Source organism: Eschscholzia californica, unplaced genomic scaffold (assembly GCF_041429995.1).
Source record: "Eschscholzia californica isolate CP2 unplaced genomic scaffold, dmEscCali1.0.p SCAF_4, whole genome shotgun sequence".
Classification (NCBI taxonomy): Eukaryota; Viridiplantae; Streptophyta; class Magnoliopsida; order Ranunculales; family Papaveraceae; genus Eschscholzia; species Eschscholzia californica.
Genome location: NW_028238461.1, coordinates 14,251,045 through 14,271,752, shown reverse-complemented (window position 1 = coordinate 14,271,752; position 20,708 = coordinate 14,251,045). Strand labels below are relative to the sequence as shown.

At 35.0% G+C, this 20,708-nt stretch overlaps 3 protein-coding genes across 5 annotated transcripts; 2 read left to right on the top strand and 1 right to left on the bottom strand.

The window, feature by feature from the left end:
* Positions 1-4,517: 4,517 nt before the first annotated feature.
* On the bottom strand, positions 4,518-13,781 carry LOC147542980 (alpha-amylase 3, chloroplastic-like). 3 transcript variants are annotated; one of them, XR_015223159.1, is made up of 16 exons: positions 13,695-13,781; positions 12,915-13,615; positions 12,689-12,819; positions 12,426-12,480; positions 12,036-12,158; positions 11,813-11,933; positions 11,130-11,485; positions 9,280-9,938; positions 8,371-8,560; positions 7,632-7,738; positions 7,279-7,528; positions 6,932-7,054; positions 6,650-6,817; positions 6,332-6,500; positions 5,734-5,925; positions 4,518-5,605 (listed from the first exon to the last, which is right to left on the bottom strand). XR_015223159.1 is itself a non-coding variant. In XM_086632974.1 (15 exons), the coding sequence occupies exons 2-14, from the start codon at positions 13,185-13,187 to the stop codon at positions 6,342-6,344; spliced, it is 2,715 nt and encodes a 904-aa protein (XP_086489100.1). In that variant the 5' UTR covers positions 13,188-13,615; positions 13,695-13,781; the 3' UTR covers positions 4,518-5,925; positions 6,332-6,341. The 3 variants fall into 3 exon arrangements, 2 of the variants coding, with proteins under 2 accessions (XP_086489100.1, XP_086489098.1); XM_086632974.1 differs by having other exon boundaries at positions 4,518-5,925; XM_086632972.1 differs by lacking the exons at positions 4,518-5,605; positions 5,734-5,925 and having other exon boundaries at positions 5,963-6,500.
* On the top strand, positions 4,783-6,035 carry LOC147542981 (uncharacterized). The gene is made up of 2 exons (XM_086632975.1): positions 4,783-5,083; positions 5,189-6,035. The coding sequence occupies exons 1-2, from the start codon at positions 4,963-4,965 to the stop codon at positions 5,845-5,847; spliced, it is 780 nt and encodes a 259-aa protein (XP_086489101.1). The 5' UTR covers positions 4,783-4,962; the 3' UTR covers positions 5,848-6,035.
* Positions 13,782-15,785: 2,004 nt separating the features above from the next.
* LOC147542979 (mitochondrial outer membrane protein porin of 36 kDa-like) lies at positions 15,786-19,136 on the top strand. The gene is made up of 6 exons (XM_086633034.1): positions 15,786-16,090; positions 16,186-16,253; positions 17,072-17,182; positions 17,572-17,658; positions 18,050-18,258; positions 18,513-19,136. The coding sequence occupies exons 1-6, from the start codon at positions 16,042-16,044 to the stop codon at positions 18,817-18,819; spliced, it is 831 nt and encodes a 276-aa protein (XP_086489160.1). The 5' UTR covers positions 15,786-16,041; the 3' UTR covers positions 18,820-19,136.
* Positions 19,137-20,708: the final 1,572 nt, after the last annotated feature.

Below are 20,708 nucleotides of genomic sequence, written 5' to 3'. Positions count from 1 at the left end.
TCCACGACTTTTTAACAGAAGGAGAGAAAAAGAAAATTGAGTATAAAAAATACCCTCAAATTTGGACATTGCCTCTAACCATTCTTGGTCAACTTGTTTTGACCATGTCTAACGTGAAAAAATACTGCCTTTAACATATTTTGGGATTGGATGTAATTTATGCCATTTCTAGTTGAAGGCAATGTTGCTAAATTCAATCCCTTTTACCACGTGTTTTTGTTAGAGCCAGTGTAAGAAAAGAAGGCCATGCCAAGTTGAGATTAACCTACGGATACGATTGACATTGTTAGGTCAAATGGTTAAGTCACAAGTTTTACAAACTTTTTTTCTCCATCAAGCCATCTCCATTTTCTTCACTTTCATCGGGCCACCGAAAACCAAAACATGTTTGAAATTGGGCCAAAACTATTTACAGAGCTACTTTGGCTATTTACAAAGCCCAAAAGTTAGAATCTTTTCACTTTCTCTGTAAATAAGACTTTGCTATTTACAGAGCACATAGGGACTAAAATCAAACTCTGATAAGGATTGGGCTGAAAAAATATATTGATTATTGGAAGATATTTTATTTCCTTCATTCCTAAATCCCACCACCAACACCTTCCACCACCCAACAATCACAACCACAACTATGAACAATTAACTCACAATCACCTACTAGAAATATTAGTAATGGAAGAACCTAACAATGAGGAAGGTACATTAATGGAGGAGCTTGGTGGTCAAGAAACTTCATTAATGGAAGAGTTTGATGTTGAAGAACTCAATTACAACTCTTCATTGGACTTATATAACAACATTCTAGTGAAGACATAACTTTAGAGGTAAGATAAACTAATTTGTGGTGGTTATTCTAAAAAAAACTCAGATTTCTAGGTCAACATTGTAAGTGAACAACCCAAATTTTCGGTGAAATAATGCTTAGAACGATGAACGTTTTCGGTCAATTTGATGTTTAATTTTTCAACACTTTCGGTCAATTTGATGTTTAATTTTTCAACATTTTCTGTCAATTTGATGTTTAAATTTTCAACATTTCGGTCATTTTAATTTTTCAACATTTTCGGTCAATTTGATGTTTAATTTTTCAACATTTTCGGTCAGTTTGATGTTTAATTTTTCAGCATTTTTGGTGGGGGGACCTATCTCTAAAATAAGGATTTTATTCTAAATAACTAATAAGTTGTGATAAAATCAAAAGATTTGTAAATAGTAAAAAGTAGATCTGTAAATAGTCGGACTTGTAAATAGCACTTAATAGCTCTGTAAATAGCACCCGCCTTGAAATTGGTAATAAAGATATTTCTTAACTTTACCTTATCTAATCTTAGCAATCAGAAGACATCTAATTCGAATGCATTTGGAACTTTGGCATGAAATTTTACAGAAGAACATTTGATTGTTCAATGAGATTTGCTAATTAAGTTAAATGATGCGGGTCAAGAACGGCTTCGGGCCATGGTTTTGACAGATGATAATAAGCTTACTTTTGTGACGTTAGTAAATGCTTCATCACACATCCCATTATTCAGGGAATGGATATGAGAATTTTAGGAATGAAAAAAATAGAAATTGACTTGATTGTTAATTAGTGATATTCTTTAACACATGAAGGATTAACGCATAAAATAATCTTGCCATGTAAACTGTTTTTTGAATTATTACTTATAATATTTTGACTTATTTAACGATTTTACCTTCTACAAGTTAAGGTCTACATATTGTCCATGTAAATATAAGTAGTCATTATCGTAGTGTCTATCTAGTGTAATTACTGTTGTTAGAATGGGTTAAAAAAGAAACTACGGGGGGGGGGGGGGGGGGTTGTGGTTCAGGACATTGGAGGACACTTAGAGACAAAATGTTCTAGAGACATTTCAAGACATTTGTCCGTAGACAAAATGTCTTTATGGACATTTCAAGACATTTGATTCATAGACAAAATGTCTCAGAGACATTTCAAGATATTTGGTTCATGGACAAAATGTCCTGGGGACATTTCAACATATTGAATTCATGGACAAACTGTGTAGTGGATATTATTATTATTATTATTATTATTATTATTATTATTATTATTATTATCATCATTGAAGGATAATTGGTAGGCATTTATTATTTTAATATTATCATTATTGTCAAACCATATGAAATAATATATTTGTACTTGTATTTCAATAATATATTTTTCGACTTTTGTGGATATCTGAGGACGTTGATGGCAATTGGTAGACATTTATTATTTTAATGTTATCATTATTGTCTAATCATATGAAATTATATATTTGCACTGCTACTTTGAAAATAAATTTTTCGACTTTCGTAGACATCTATGAATATCTGTGGACATTGATGGCAATTGGTAGACATTTATTATTTTAATGTTATCATTATTGTCTAATCATATGAAATAATATATTTGCACTGTGACTTTGAAAATAAATTTTTCGACTTTCGTAGACATCCGTGAATATCTGTAGACATTGATGGCAATTGGTAGACATTTATTATTTTAATGTAATCATTATTGTCTAATCATATGAAATAAATTTGCACTACTACTTTGAAAATATATTTTTCGACTTTTGTAGACATCCGTGAATATCTGTGGACATTGATAGATATTTAGTTGATATTTATTATTTTAATATTATTACTGTCTTACCATATGAAATAAAAAAAATTAATTAATATTTTCAAATATATATTTTTTGACTTTGTAGACATCCGTAGATATCTGTGGACATTGATGGACAATTGGTAAATATTTATTATTTATAGTTAACATAATAATAATATAATATAATATAATATAATATAATATAATATAATATAATATAATATAATATAATATAATAATATAATAATAAGATAATATTATAATAATGTGATTTGATAATAATAATTATTTTTATTACCTTCCTTACTCAAATATATAATAATATAATAATATAATAATAATAATAATAATAATAATAATAATAATAATAATAATACAATAATGTAATAATATAATAATAAGATAATATTATTATAATATGATTTGATAATAATTATTATTTTTATTATCTTCCTTACTCAAATGTCCCCAAGTGTCCACAAGTGTCTTCCATATTCTGATAGACATTTTCTCTCCAAAAGCTCTCCAAATTTACACTAAAATGTCTCCAAATGTCCCCAAAACCAATTTATCTTGAAATGTCTCTAATTTCGTGTCCCAAACGAATAACACAGACACTTGGGGACATTTGAAATGTCTCCAACCAATAACACGGACATTGGGGACATGAAAATGTCTCCCAATGTCCCCAACCACTACCCCCCCCCCCCCCCCCCTATAAGAAAAGAATTTTGAAAATTATTCAACAACTAAAATATCATACACAACGTTTTAAAAGAAAAGTGTTTCAAAAAGAAAGAGAAACAAAAGAGACAATGTTGAGAAAGAATCATCGATGATAGAATTGGCAACTTCTTTCAAGACCATTGCTAACCATATAGCTGAAAGGTATAAGAAGCCTGGCCCCCAGGAATTATTGAAATCTCTACGCAAGCTTTCACATATCGATGCTACTTTACGTGTGAAACTAGTCGAAGCTCTTGGACAAAATGATACAATGACAAAATTATTTTTCATGATGGACGAGGTAAAACAACTGGAATGGTGCAAGATACGATTTGGGTTATAATACTTTTTGAATATTTAAGAATGGTCAGGTATGAAATACTTTTGTGTCAGTTTGTGGTGGAAATACACGATATTTTTTGTAGCTTTTTGTGTATAGGATCATATCATATGATCGAATACGTGTTGTTAAGATATCAAGTATTAGGCGTTTATGTAGCATTTTGTGCATAGGACAATGTCATATGATAGGTGTACTATTTTGATAGCATTAACCTGAAAACTACTTTGAACATGAATATAAGTATTTCATCTAATTGTATATATTTTGTTATATTATATGGTGATACATTACGTGTGAAAGAACTACACTCAGACTCGCGGATGTTACATGTTACAACACTTCCACATTATCTCTTTATTTATATATCCACTTGTTCATATTTTTCACGTGGAGTAACTTTGCCTTGTCATATTTTCTTGTTGTTGTTGGTACCCTGCAAACTCTATCACATTTGTTTCTATCTTCATAGTTGTAGGAGTTCATTATAATACCATTACTGTTCCAAAATTAGTGATATCTGTGCTAACTTCAAACAAAGAAACAGAGGTGATGATATCAAATTTTGGTTATGTGAATCCTCATGATTTTGATTCTTGGGTTGGATGGTCCTTAGGACTAGAAGATGGTTGGATGACCACAAAAACCAAGGCTATACCATTAAAAAGTCCAATTTAAACTATTTTCTAAAGGCACTCCCAACTTTCCAACAACCCAATCAAATAGTTAAAAGCTTCATTTCCTAACTAAGAATTTGGCTTTCTTTTGTTTCTCTTTAAAACTTTGTTGATATTATTTAATAATTTTATAATTGTCCATGCTAAAAAGAAGTAAGAACTTTCAAGATTCAAATACATAAAGTTAACAATGGAAATTCATTAGAGTAGTAATTGAAATTTGAAACTTATACGGAAAGAAGCCTTTCAAACACATTAAAAGCAAGGAATAGTTTAAACTACCTTCCTCTTCAATCCACATTACAGAAAAATCTCACTCCTCCATAGGAAAAGTTTAGAATAAAGGAGTTCAGCAAGAAAAACCCAATTTTCAATCACCCTGAAAAAGCAAACCCAACACCAAAAATCATCCCTGAATTAGATTTCTCATAGCAACTCTCTCCCTCTATATATGTATATATATACAGAGTCTAGAGAGAGATAGATATAAGCTAAGTATTCATAATCATAATCCCTCTAATACTTGAACTGCATTATTCATATAAATCTTCATTTTCAGACCCAATTCCTTAAACAAGTATTTTGCTTGTTCAATTTCCATGGCTCAAATAAGAAGACCAAGTCAAAATTCGACTCAATTATTGACGTACGAGGACTTCCATCCTTCATCTGATTGGACCCATGATTTAAATTTTCATGTCCTCCTCGTCGATCTTCCAGGTGAATGTTCTATTTTGGTTTAATGGGTTATTGTCGAAAATAGTCTTCGATTAGATGTAATGTTCGAAAGGCTAATTATAATGTGTTTTTGTTATTCTTATGAAGGTTTTAAGAAGGAAGAAGTGAAGGTTCAAGTTGACAATTCATGGAAAGTTACAGCTAGTGGAGAAAGGAAGTTAAACGAGAACAAGTATAGTCGGTTTAAGCAGGTGTACGATATACCAAAGGATTCGGATATCGATAAAATTACTGGTAGATTCGATGGAGGTCTTCTGTTTATAATCATCCCAAAGAAAAAAGATGAAATAGTGGAAGAAACGAAGAAGGACGAAGGAAAAACGCAAGAACTACCCAAGAATGATAACAAACCCGAACCTGGTAATGGTGTTCTTGGTAAGAAGAAAGAGGAAACGGGAAGACTTGAAAAGAAAGAGAGTTTGAATGAGGAGAGAAAAGAGAGGATTGAAAAAGAGGACCCCAAGAAGAATGTCGAGGATAAACCAGAAAATGTTAATGTTCTTCCTGGCATAAAGAAGAAAGAAGAGATAAAAAGAACTGAAAGTAAAGAAGATTCGAAAGAAGAGAAAATTGAAAGTTGGAAAAGAAAAGCAGAAGTTTTGAAAGAGAAAGCAGAAGGTTTGGAAGTTTACCTGGAAAATGCGAAGGAGATAATCAGCAAGAACAAGACTGCAATTGTGACAGCAGTTTTTGCATTATCAGTTGGCTTATATATATCTCATAGGCTACGATCAGGTGGACAGTGATCGATATTCACACAACCTAGAAAATAGGTTATCATTATTTCACTAAAATTGTTCGTGTATTTACGTTCACCTGTAAGGCTGTAACAGTACAAAATTAACATTTATACACAATAAAGGAAGAAAGATGTAAAGTTGTAATATATATTGATACGAAATATTTTATACATGATTCTGGTTTCATCATCATATATATAAGTTTTAAAATTCGAGAAGACAAAAATTTGAAAGACTGTCACTAAAATAAACAGTATACAGCAAAGAGCGGATTGAGTTAATCAAGCCAATTCGAGAGCTCCTGGGTACCTAGAGGTGGACCAGTTGCCCCCTCCAATCCATAATACTAACTATATTTCCGTATGTGTGTATATATGTAATTCTGAACTCTTGGCTGAGTCAGGTGTTTCTATCCTTTTCTGGCCTAGCTTTATTTTCGGGTAAATAACGGCAAACCTTCTTCATGTAGAATACGGAGTTGAACGATTACCATGCTAACATTACGAAGCTTCCCAGACCTTATAATCGTTCCCTTCAATGGCTACAACCCAGTTCTGGGAGCCATTAGGAGGCTCATAGGGTCCAGGTCCAATTTTCATTACCACTTTCTCGTCAATTATTGCAGCATAAACATCTTTTTCTGCCTTGGTTATTTCAACCTGGAAAACAAATTAGAAGCTTTAGCAGATTTTGAACATATACATATCTTTCGGCTAAACCTCACCATATTTCGAAATGAAAGATGTATATATATACATATTGACGGTACTTCGCAAAAGAGCTTAAAGCTTGTTATATTGATACTTACAACGCTCCGACAATGTATCCTTTTTCGGTTTCTAAGTGATATTAGTGCCGAAATTTCACCCTTGTAGTGGGAGAAAATGTGATCATAGAAGACTGATGGTGTTCCAGGGTGAGTCAAGATGTAGGCATACCCTTGCATTTCCTTACCACCTGGGAATCGCCAATGACCCTGCAAAATTAAGAGAGAATGGAGTTGGTAAGGTTTCCCATCGACTAGTAGATAGTAATAGTAGTCTAATATAATAGCAGTAAACTTGATATATAAGAAGAAATATGTTGACACCTGAGTAGATCCCGTATCATGATTTTCGATAAAGGTAACAGCACGTGACGGCCACCACCCAACAACCCCAGGTGGTTTCCCATTTTCATCCGATAGTCGCCAATATTCACATTTTTCCAGTGCCTGAAGAAAATTTGATGTCTTGAGAATTTAGACCACTACTTTCATAAGGAACTCATTCAAAATTGATAGTAGTAGACGAGTAATAAGTTAAAGCGACATAACTACTTCTACTATGGATTGTATTAGAACTAAAAAACGTATAACAAACTTCAATATTTTTTCCCATTCTACGAAGTAGAAAAAAGTTGGAAAAGAACTTCAAAAGAGATGTAAGTTCATCTTACAGCATGAAGGATCCCCTTCGTAGTCACATCAAACGCCCCAGAAGTTCCACTGGTTGCATTTATCCAATCAATTATTCTCTGCCTATGGTCATCTTGATTATGATCCATTTCATCATATGTGTAACTGAGAGAGTCCCAGTACTCGCCAACGGCAAAGTAGGGTTCACTCGCTTCTATGTAGTCCTTGACATAGCCACCCCAGAATCCCCTAACGAAATCGAGTCTCCATCCATCATAACCTATCTCTTTCCTGCACTTCACAATTTGGAATTAAATAAGGGTTAGTCGAACTTCATGATGGATGCGAATATGCAATACCACAAAATTTCCAAGTAACATAAATAACCCAGAACCTTAGCCAGGAGAGCCATCCTTTCAGATCTTTCCTCACAAACTCCTGAGAATGATCGATGTTTGGAGCCGCATGGAAATTATCTCCGCTACTCTTGTTTCCTCTGCCCTGCAAGACAACAAGTGAAGAAAACTTTTTTACAGGATCAGAAGAAAAAGGCTAAGCGTTAGCCATAAAAATAAAATTATAAGCGTATGAACAATTTCAAGTTTGAAAGAGGAAAAGACATATACTTGAAGGAATTCTTGAGATTTCAAAAGTGTAACCAACCAAAAGAATAGCAAGAGAAACGATCTATCATACTAAATAAAAACCCTGTATTTTCTTGTGTGTACTTGCATACAACTAGGGTAAGACAGAAAAAGCAGCCTAGATTTGCGCATAATGTAATGATTGGTCTTTTTCCACCATATGAGACACCAATACGAGGTGTCTGATACTGATACTTGTAGGGCACGAGCATGGTTCATGTCATATACACTAATACACATTTACCACATGATCCAATGAGATCACCACTTATATCATATATCGCGAAATAATTTAGTTACATAGTAGATTGTATAATAAACTTAGTGAAGATAATGCCTTATTGTAAATTATGATACAACAGACCTATAAAGTCACAGGATCAAATTGTACCTGCATTTTCCTAGTTTGAACGAAAGGGATGATTGCCATACAACTTGAGTTACTAATTAGCGTCAACTATGGAATAGAAAAGTAAGAATGCACCATACCTGGAAGTGTGGATCATCTGCAACAACAGCACGATCATCCCAGTCTAGTGGGCCACCAAATATGTTCCAAACTCCATTTTGGTTTTGATATTGAGCGCATCGGTGATTTAAAACAGCATCTCCAAGAACTTTGATGCCGACATCATGGAATTTTCTCACAAGCAACTTCAGATCCTCGATACTTCCATATCTGAAAGTGGATTAAATTATGAACTACGAACGGATGGATATATGTTAAAGTGTTGTACTTTTATCACTAAAATTCTAAGCACTTGAGGGCTTTATACATCAATATCACTAAAAACACGTCTCCTTTAAGATGTTAAAACTCCACACAAAGAGTTCTGTTCTAGCATTACTGATTTGGTTGTTTCATTTATCTATTAGATTTCTCTAGCATTTGCGATTTGATGCGTGATACTAAGTAACATTGACAAAGTTTCTGACTGCTAATGGTTCAATCCGGCAACTTTCCCTGACGATATAGTCATAGACATTCATTATGATCTTAAAATAAGTCGAGTGTGGAAACTTCTATAGTTAATCCATCAGGTAGATGTGAAGAGATCATCAAAGCCAGTATTCAAGGTGTCATACATACATACATACATACATACAGTGATACAACTGTTCTAAATTCTATACACCAATGCATTTTTATTTGTACAAGACTCTTGACTACTGATGAGAACATAAACACCTACCGTTCTGAACCTATAATGGTTGATTTACTGTCACCAAAATTTACCAATTCACCGCAATTGTTAGAGACTCAATGTTAGTCCCAATCCCAAAGCTGAAATATATTACGAAGAATATATGCATGTATCATCATTATCAATTAAGTCAAGATGCACTAATTTTATGAAGAACATGAGGGAGCCCATTCTTTGAATGCATGAGGAGTACCTGGAGTTCAAGTTATATAAATCCTTAGGCATATAACCTTCTGGCGAAACAGATTCCGTGGGAGGAGGTAACCATACTATAGTGAAACCAAGTGAAGCTAATTCGGACGCTTTCTCATTGAGCTCCATGTACCACTTTCCAGATTTATGAGACTCCCAGTTAAATCCTTGGCAGAGTATTTCATATCCAGAGCCTGTTCCTGAGCAGAGTTCGGACGGCTTCACTGTTTCAGCACCTGAAGTAGCCCCCTTCTGAAATGTTGGGCCAGCATTTCTGTACATACTATAGGCTTCAGCTGCTAACTTCTCAATCTCTTGAAGGATGCTTAAATGCAACTCTTTAGACTTTTTTTTCCGACCTTTTTCAGATGAAATACCCGTTACCAAATTCCTTATTTCGTTGATGATTCTATCAGTATATGCTACAGACTCATTTCCCTCCTCAGTCATTTCAATTTTGTCAGCTAACCTTGAGTCAGATCCTACAACAGTGGGGTAACTAGAGAAGTTCTTGCCAGTCTGACTGGCAAGGGGAACATAGAAGTCCTTATCCATATAGTTCAACCAAGAGTTGTCATTAAGCTTTAGCACAAAAAGCAACCCCATAAGGTCTGCATCTAGGGAGAGTAATCCCCAGCTTCCATGTCCGTTCTCTTTCGGCTGCAAAGAAGTATAATACAAATACAGGTTTCAGCAAAACAATTAGTCAATTAAGTAAAAGGTTTATATAAAATACACTTAACTCAAACAATCGCTGCCTATAAAGTACAAACTCTATTGGACTCAACAAATGAGGGTTTTATGTCTCACAAAGGCTCTGCTGAAAGTGTCTTGAATATCGGTTGATAACTAACCCGGTTTATGACCCCCCAACCTGCTTACAAGGGCCTCAGCGCGGAATTTTGGACCTGTTAGCAGGGCTGGTCTCCGACGCAGAGCTGGTATGCGAGGCAGGGTTCATGTTATGTCAGTTATTAGTGTTAGCGGTATTCATGTGTATTTCGGATTTAGAAATAGAGAGTCAGTGAGGCAGTGTGTCGGTGGGATTAGGGTTTTAGTTGCTATATAAACTAAAACCCTAGGGATATCTGATAGAAGAATTCTCACGAATCTCTTTTGTAACGTGTTTGCTTATCATAGTGGAAATGAACGCGTTGTTGTCGCCGTGGAATAGGTCTCACCAACCGACCCACGTAAATCTCTTGTTTTCTCTGTGATTGTTTACTATTCCTATTGCTTTTCTTGGTTTACTCAATTTCGTCGCAGCAGCCTCTGTGTCGTATGAAACTCAGACAGTAATCCTTCTTCTGATGATTTGTGTTGCATTAAAGCATTCAAGTCATTTACACAGATTTCCATTCGCAATATGAGCAGCCAACGTCACATTTTAGCACTTTTTGGGCCACATGGGTAATTCTTACTAAGCGGAGTTACTGCAAACCCACCAATCACTAAAAAATTAAAAATTACAGTAAAACAGTACATGTCACTCTATTTGAGTTACATGTGCTGATGATATAAGTCTATTATATCATAAGCATCTCAGAATACCCTAGGTGGGTTCTATAACGTATCTACTCTGTTCCCCGACTACAATGTTGAAGAGGACTTTTAAGTTTTACGAAAGGAACAAAACACTCTTGCAATAGCTAGCATAAAAATCATTCAGGTCAGCTAACTCAAAAGCAGACGCAAGTACTGCAAAGCCAGAAAAGAATGCTTTCCTAAAAAAAGAACCATATAGATGTCAATTTTTGCGTAATTAGATACATGTGGAAGCAGCAGGCATCGTCACACAACAAATCTATTGAAGACGAGGATATCAGTCATATACAAGATTGAATTCAGAACCTGTAATAAAGTACGCATAGCTTTCTCCTTGAAGATATTGGTATCTGACGGAAGCGGACCAACTGGAATCTCCCATTTTTTTGTATCATCTCGGCAGACTCCCCAGTGAACTTCAGTGTCTCCGGGTAGATCAGTTTCTAAATGCACAAATCTCTTATTCTCTTCAGAGCACTTCTTAACACAAACTTTTAAAATGTTGTGAACCAAAACTTTTTTCGATAAGGAATATTCTTCGTAGAAACCTTCTAAACATAAATTGCTTTGCTTTGGGAACTTCGACGCACCACCATTTTCATGGTCTTTGGGTTTAGACTTTTCAGCTCCAACAAATATGGAGGATATTTGGTCAAAAGCTCCTGAGGTTAAAGAGGGACAAGCAAATGTCAATGACCTTCTACTAGTGTCAAGAGTTTAATATTTTTCAGAATACAAAATATAAAGTGCTACTTGTGTCCATTGACGTGGCTATAAAAGGAAGAATCAGAGATAAGTGCATATCTAGAACAATCTCAAACCAACCACAGAAGGCTCTCTCAATAGAGAGTGATAAATTTTGACAAGCAAACATTACCCAAGAAACAATCAAGGAGTGCAAACCACAGAACGAATATTAGTATTTTGTTCAGTTAATGAGCAAACAAAGACTAGCTAATTATATACCCAAACATGGTAATTTACACAACCTGGCCATATACTCGAGCCCCTTTTTGAAGCTCCTATATTAACATCTCTGTGAACGTAGTCCATAAGCGGCACCTTGAAATCTCTCCCTCGGTGCTGAAACCACGATCCTGTTTCCTCATCCTACAATACCGAAACCAAAACAAAAATACAAAAAGTAATTTAAAAGCGAGAATATCTAAATTAGAATTAGAAGAAATAATTATGCCATCATAAAAACTTTACCTTCAAAACAAAATTTATTGTCGCAATCTTTTTGTTAGATTTGAGATCAATTTTCTGTTCATGGAGGGTTTCTCCTTCCACAACTGAAGACGACTTCTTTAACGGTGTCTCTATGGCATAATCCTGAAAACCCAAACAATTTTAGCATATAAACTAAAACACAAGCTCTTCAGAGTAGGATATATATATGTACAAAGGTGATGGGATGCCCGAAAATCATGCACGAATCCGACGTGGACGGCCGGGTTTCGCTCAATCCATCAAGAGAGAGAAAATTTGGGCAAAATCTCGCCGTCCACGTAGGATTATGGCCTGATTTCTAGTGCATCCAAACATTTTTCATATATATGTACAACTCCATATCTTGATGTTTTCTCATGAATCATATACCTTAATGGAAACAGAACCAGGAGGTACCATTTCAGGTGGAGGTTGATCCCACTCACTGCAGAATTCCATATGTTTAAAAAAATTGGGCATAATCAATTAAGCAAAAAAAGTAGATAAAAAGCAACTAAAAAAGAATCATTAAAGATCCCCTTCTTTTTTTATTTGTTAATCTTAACTAGAAATCTTTTTTACCAAAACCTAAAAGAAACTAATAGAAAAATCAAATTAAAGTATCCAAATAGAGAAAACTATAAAAACAAAACCTTCCAGCATCTTCATCATAAGTTACACCCCAATGCAAAATCCACTTCCCAGGAAGATTGCATCCTACTATAAGCTGCCAATCTTCACCATCCTTTCCTTGACCTAATTTCACATAAACCTTTCCTTCCACCTACCATTTCAAGATTTTCAAAAGATAAGAAATAGATTCTAGAGAGAGAGAGAGAGAGATTCTAGAGAGAGAGAGAGGGAGAGAGAGAGACTTACGATTTGAGTTCGTTTCAACAGAAAAGTCTCTTGGAAAGAAACTTCATCAGTGGATTCAGTAGTCTTCAAACGAGCTGAGTTTGTAGAAGAACTAGCAGAAATAGAATGAAATCTTCGAATTTTCTGGTAGTTAGAGAAACTCCTATAATTAAGGAAGATCTTGGATTCATAATTTGAACGAGTTAACCTCATTGTCATCGAGTGATCACAAAATCTAGGGTTTTTTATTCGCCATGGAAGAATAACAGTTTCAAACATCCCAAATGTTGTCATAATAATTATTCAATGGTAATCTGAAAACATAAAGATGAATAGATGGATATACAGAAATGGAAAAACAGAGAGAGAGAGGGAGAAGAAGCAAGAAAGAGTAGAGAAATGAGAAAGTTTTAGAGAGAGAGAGAAAAAGTTTGTTGATCTGAGTGATAAATCTAAGTTACGTAATGATCTGAAAAAGTGCCAAATTTGAGAATTACGGGGGAAGAGAAGAGTGAGAGGTTAGAGAGAGAGAGAGAAATTGTTGGCTTTTTTTTCTTGTTATATGGAGTTTGGATGTCAACTTTGTATATGTTTTCGAAGTCATTGTTATTTGTACCCTTCGAGCTCACGTTGATGTTCCCGCGAAATCAGATTGGGAAGGTTGAGGCTTTGGGGGCATCCAAGAATAAGGTGGAAAAAATCTTGGTTGCCCCCACCTCCCTCTATTCGGGCCAATCATTTTTAGGGATCCGTCGAAGAAAAAAAAATCGTCTTCCTCGTCACCTCTCCTCCTACCACCACATTCAATAATCGACCACCCCTACCATCTCCCTGCCTTCCTCTTCTTCCTCTACTCTCTCTGCTCAAACTCTCTTTGTCCCCCTCTCTTTAAAGACTTCGATATAAAGGGTTCGTTTATGAAACAGACTGGGAACAACCATTTTACACTATTTGAGTGGACTAAAGAGTGGTAAAGTCGATTTGTCGTGATAAAAAAGGTAGGAAATTACAAAACCAACAAATTTTACCACAATAAAGGTGGTAAAATTGTTGTCTCACTCTCGGTCCCAAAAGCACGTTATTTCTCTTCACGTCCCGCACAACTCTTTCCTTCTTTGAGTCTCTCTCTCTCTCTCTCTCTCTCTCTCTCTCTCTCTCTCTCTCTCTCTCTCTCTCTCTCTCTCTCTCTCTCTCAGTTTCTCTCTCTCTCTGTCTCTTTCTCAAAAATATTTGCTCTTTTCTATCAAGAAACCACATGGAACATTTTCAGTTTCAAAAAGAAATAAAGCATTGGATTAACAAGAATCATGACATTCATAAATCATAGCACTAAACACTCATAATTTATAACAAATTGATCATCGATTAGATTGATAAGAATCATGAATCAGAAACATTTCATGTCCTAAATAATTTGAGAAATTATATTAACATTTTTAGTTTCAAAAATCTAAAATTGTTCATCTAGAGATAAAACAACATTTAAATAAGCATTAAATCTTGATCCTTTTGATTTGTTCACTTGTTCATTTAGAGAAACTCACATCTTTGTCGATCTCAGTCACCTCTCTCTAGATTTCAATCGTTCTTTATGTAGACGTCCTTCGTTCTTTCTCTATATCTCCATCGTTTTCTCTGTAGAATTTCATCATTCTCTCCGTAGATCTCCATAGCTATCTATCTCGATCTCAGTCTCCGGTCCCCCCTCCCCCAAATTTAGGGATCTCTTGCTTTACATGAATCCTAGTTAAAGGTCAAACGAGAGCTATTGAACATTTTATATTGAGATGTCCTAAAGGCGCCCTAAGATGTTGCCATCGACGCCCTTTTTATGTTTAAAAAAGTGTCAATAACAATAACGTCCATTGCCCTTAGAATTTTTCATCAGATTTTTCTCACATCTATCAAACAAGTAAAAAATGAATCGTATCTACCGGGTGTAAACCTTTAGAAATAAGTTTGAGAGGTGGAATCTAGCCATGGAAGAGGGTTTGAAGATAAGTTTGGGAAGTATTTTTTTCAACCATTGGACATAAGTTTGAGAGATGTAATCTTAGGCATCGAAGAAGGTTAGAAGATAAGTTTGAGAGATGTAATCTTAGCCATCGAACAAGGTTGGAAGATAAGTTTGAGAGATATAATCTTAACCATTGGAGATAAGTTTGTGAGATGTAATCTTATCCGTTGAAGACGAGGGTAGATTCTAAAAAAGAAACCCTCCTCCCTTATTATTAGATATCGTTTTAAAAACTCTAGGGGTGAGCAACGGTCGGTCAAACCGACCAGACTGAACTTGGCCAAACCGAATCAAATGCTTTTTAGGCCGAACCGAATAACTTTTGGCTCGGATTAAATACTTTTAGGCCGAACCGCATAATTTTTGGCTCGACTCGACTGAAGAAACAATCAACCGATCTTTGTTTGGTTTGGTTTCGACTTGAGTTTTTGAAAAGCGTCCAAACCGAACCGACCGAATTATAGATACATATATACATGTATCTACAGTTTATGTATAAATAATTATATATACATTGTGTTATAGTATACTTTAATTATCATTACTTCGCATGAACAGTAAACTTAGAAATGGATTTTTGTAGGTATTCAAATTTATAACAGTTTAAAGAGTTATATTGAATTTTAACGTTCGTTCTTCTTTTTTAAGTTCACTTTATATTTTTCATGTTTGATTTGGTTAATGGAGTTCGTTCGGACCAACCGACCGAATACAGCTGAGTCAAACCGAACTGGGTCGAAAGAAGTCAGTTGACAATTTGATCGGTTCTACTTCAACCGATGATTTAGCCAGACCGTCATTGATTGGTTTGCCTTCGATCTAACTCTAAATGATCGGCAACCGACCGCTGCTCACCCCTAAAGAAAAAAAAAGACAAGTGGAACTTGATCAGATCTAAATAGAGGAGCTAAATTTAGACTATTGAAATAAAAATTCAATCGCGAATCTTTTTTCACAAATCTGTTCAATCAACGGTTGATATTCTCCGGAGAATAAAATTAGGGTTTTCCCCAATTCATTTCTGTCTCACTGTGACCATAATAGAACATTTCCGTCTCTTCTTCATTTCTTTCTCTCTTAGACAGACAAACAAACCCTCTTCTTCTTCTTCTTCTCCGATTCTCAGAAAAGATGGGAAAAGGTCCAGGTCTTTACACTGATATCGGAAAGAGAGCAAGAGGTAATCAACTCATCATTGTTTCTCTCACTATCTTATAGTTCATTTTGGAGATTTCGTCTTCTTATTTTGATTTGTTCATTTTTTTTTTGTTTTAGATCTACTCTACAGAGATTATCAAAGCGATCAGAAGTTCACTGTTACTACTTATACTTCCACTGGTGTTGTAAGTTAACTTTCTTTCTAATCGATTCAAATTAGGTCGAAATTGTTTAGTTTCCGCAGTAATTGAAAGTTTAGGAATGATTACTTGATGATTGATTCATAAATGTCATTTATTTTAATCGAATCGTTTTTTGATATCAGGATTTGATAATTGAGCTGGTAATTGCGTTTTTCTACTTGCATTAACTTTTTGTGAAATTAGTACTATAAGTTTGATTTTAATTATGATACTAAAGACTCCTAATTTTCGTTCCAAAATCTGGTCCTTTATCACATGTGTGTTTCTACAATTCTGTTGATGCCATAGCCCATAGTTAGCCCAACTCTATGATTATTGTAGGTCTAGGCCTCTAGGGCATTGTGAATCACGATTCCAACTCCACCCTAACCGTTGATTTAGAGATGGGGCTAGTTTTTGTTTCTTCTGTGTCGTTTTTATGTGCTGACGTTAATGATTAACATTTTGAGCTGTTTTTCTTCTATGGTACATTGAGATACTGTTTGGGTTTTCGAGAGCTTGGCGATTCAATTAGATATGCAATTTTATCTTCCATTGCTTGCTTGGTTTGAAGTTTGGATCTTTTACCATACACGGAAGATTGGTGATTTGTAAAAATTTATGTTACTATGGTATTAATTTGGTAGCTTTTGTTAAGGTGTTGTTGTTAACTTACTTACTGGCTTTGAAGGAAACAATAATTAAATAATCTGCATTGATGTGTGAACATTTGGAACTTCGACGTACTTCAGATTCATACTTTTTTGTTCCTCATTTTTCGTTGTTTGTTCACTTGTTTCATTTTTTGATGAACTCTACAGGCAATTACTTCATCAGGAACTAAGAAAGGTGAACTCTTTTTGGCTGATGTTAACACTCAGTTGAAAAACAAAAATATAACTACCGATGTCAAAGTGGACACAAACTCTAGGGTATGTCAATTTATGTGTGATTCTAATTTCATTTACAACTTGTATTTATTTCCATCCCTCTTCTTTTGGATTGTTATCTCTAATGGCATATATAAAAATAGAGGACTATGTGTTTCAGTTCATCTAAGTGCTATGTTGATTAATGCTTGTGCTGGATGCCATATTAGGTGTCCGTGTATGACCTTAGGGCATTAAGTCATTATCTTCCAATGAGTCGATATCTGACCTATTTACTACTTCATTGCACACTTGATATCTCAAATTGTTAATTGTTTCAGATTTTCCATTTCTCATCGTGTGTTCCAACATTTATGATTTTAACATGACAATTAAGAGAGCGTATAGGCATATTTGGTACATTTGGCTAATAATTATGCTTAATTTGCCAGGTCTTCACCACTATTACAGTCGATGAACCTGCGCCTGGTCTCAAGACAATTTTCAACTTTGTCGTTCCGGATCAAAGGTCTGGCAAGGTAATTAACATCTCTCCTTTCTGACAAATCTTGTTTAAACCACAGTGAAAATACTTGGTTTACTTAAGGAGTTTTAAACTGCTATTTTGCTTCTTCTGCATTGCTATGGTGCTACAACTCACAATTGAACATTCAATATACAACTTTAGCGGAGAATAGTTTCGAAGGGACTTATGGTCCTTTAAATTGGAGCACCTTTTTTCCTTCTTCTGGCTGGACATTTTATTGGGTTTCGGTTTTGTATCATAGTAACACTCTTAATCTATTATTAATATTTCCATTTCCGAAACTTCACGATACTTGGGAGATGACCAGTTTTTGTAGTAAGAGGGATCCTGATACAGTTTACTTACACTTTATGATATCGATCTTTCAATGGTTATGGTAACAGGTAGAGCTTCAGTATCAGCATGAATACGCAGGAATCACTACGAGCATTGGGTTGACTGCAAATCCCATTGTTAACTTCTCAGGTGTGATTGGAAGTAACATTCTTGCCCTTGGAACTGATCTTTCTTTTGACACTGCATCTGGCAACCTCACCAAACTCAATGCTGGAGTGAACTTCTCCCATGCTGATCTCATTGCTTCTGTGACTCTGTAAGTACTCTTTCACCAAGTAAAGTTATCTTTTCTGGTTTTATTCATTTGAAACTTCAAAACATCTAATCAGATTGCTAATTTGGTATAGCTTTCTCTGAAAATTCTTTTCCATTGCTAGTTTTTCTCCTCTGACAAAGTAATGAGTTTGGATTCTAAAAGCGAAATTTTTAGAAGCCAATAACATGTTATAGTTGTGCTGTTCATCTGTGGATGATAATATTGTATTTGCTTTTCTTGATAAACCCATACAGGAACGACAAGGGTGACAGCATCAATGCGTCTTACTACCACACAGTGAGTCCCTTAACGAGCACGGCAGTTGGTGCAGAGCTGACCCACAGCTTTTCAACTAACGAAAACACTCTCACTATCGGCACACAACACGCACTTGACCCCTTGACATCAGTCAAAGCTCGTATTAACAACTACGGAAAGGCTAGTGGTCTCATTCAGCACGAATGGAGACCAAAATCTCTCATAACCATCTCAGGCGAGGTTGACACTAGGGCCATCGAGAAGAGTGCAAAGGTTGGTCTGGCTTTGGCTCTTAAGCCTTGAATGCCATAAGGTAGTTTCTCCACCAGTTGAAAAGGGAGAGGGTATGAAGAGAAAAGCTTCAATATCGATTTGATGATGAAAAGCAATAAAGTAGGTAGAAAATGAAGAACTTGATCATTGTGTTAGTTAACTTCTGTTTTTTTTTTTTCTTTTAGTTGTTGATGGATGATGTAAAAAATAATTCTTACTTGGATATCGGGTATCTTTACTCGAATCCTAGTATTTTACTTTTGCTCCCTTTCTTTTTGGCAGTACATACTGGGTTCTTTTTAAGCAGAATTTTGTTTCATTTGTTCAATACTAGTATTTTTAATCAACGTGCCCATATCTTGTGAAGGTTTAGTTCATACTTGTTTATTTATTTTGTTGACAGAGGTCATTTTGTATTTGAGTTATAGACATGTTTGAGGTGATGCATATGTGTCACCTATTAATAGTTTTTGTATTTTGGGTCACAAACTAACTCGAATATTAATTGGAGTTAACGTGTTGACATTGTTTTTTTTTTTTTTTTTTTTGGAATTTGACTAAGATGTACGATAATATTGTTCACTAAAGGAAGAAATTAAATCTTCTTAAGGCAGTTATGTAAGAAATCATGGGTTAACAAACAGCGGTGTTTCAATTATGAAAATCTCGATCAATTATAACTCTTTCAGTTTCAACAATTTTTTTCCAAACGGGCAATCATCATTCATTAATAGAGTTCAAGTCTTCTATAAAAGTACGCCTTAGGAAATCAGACAAAATCCTGTCAAAGAAGTTCATCATCATAAGTAGCTTTCCTCGTTAGAATATCAGCTACTTTGTTACCTAATCTATTAACAGGAGCGAAAGAGATGCTTCCAAAAGATCTGAGAGATCTTAAGCTATCCAAAATATGGTTTACTGTCCAGTGGAGGTTTGATGTCTTCCCATTCATTCTGTCAATCACCCTCTTCGAGTCACCTTCAATTATCACCTTCATGTAGTTGCTAGCCATGGCCCATCGAACTGCATGAAGCGATATAGCTTCCCCTTCATCTATTGATCGGCTAAGTGAGGAAACAACTCTTCCTGCAATAAAATTACCCAAAGAATCTGTAGCTATTAGTCCTAACTCCTGATGTATGTGACTCTATCTTAAAAGATAAGTCAAAATTGATCTTTATATAGCTTAAACCAGGAGGGGTTTCCATTTCTTTGTAACCGTGGGCCTCGGTGGTTTCGGCACCGGTTGAGATCTTTGTGTTGCACCGAGTTTTTTATCCTTGATACCGCATTTCGGGGATCTGGTGATTGCTTCTGGAATTACTTTCACATCTTATTTTCCAAATAATCCACATTGTAACTGTAACCCAAATGACAATGGAGCAATGTTGGCCACTGTGAGAGTTGTCCACTCAATCATCCAATCAAGAACAGAGGCAGCATTCAACAAAGAGATGTTTATACCCATAGGAATGGCAAACAAAACCCGTCTAGTAAAGTTACAACGAAAAATACGAGTGAGAGATTCATGGTGTGTTTGGTTGCAGGATTCCTAAGTAGGATTCCTATCAAAAGTGGAATTTGGTAGGAATCATGAATCCTTGGTCTGTTTGGCTACCAAGAATCCTAGGACTCTTGAATCCCAAGGATTCCTAATTCCAAAAATTGTATTGGACCAAAATCCCACCTTACCCCCTAGGATTTGCTAGGATTTTGGATTAATGAACCTAAATTTCAAACTTAAAATCAACAAAAAAATATTTCTTTCTACAAAATCATTATTTTTTTTCAAAATCATTATTTTTTTCAAAAATCATATTTTTTCTAAAGACTTTTAAAAATACTCAAATAATAATAAATCATAGGATTCTTAGTTGCCAAACAAGCCAAAAAATATTACTAGGATTCATGAATCCGTG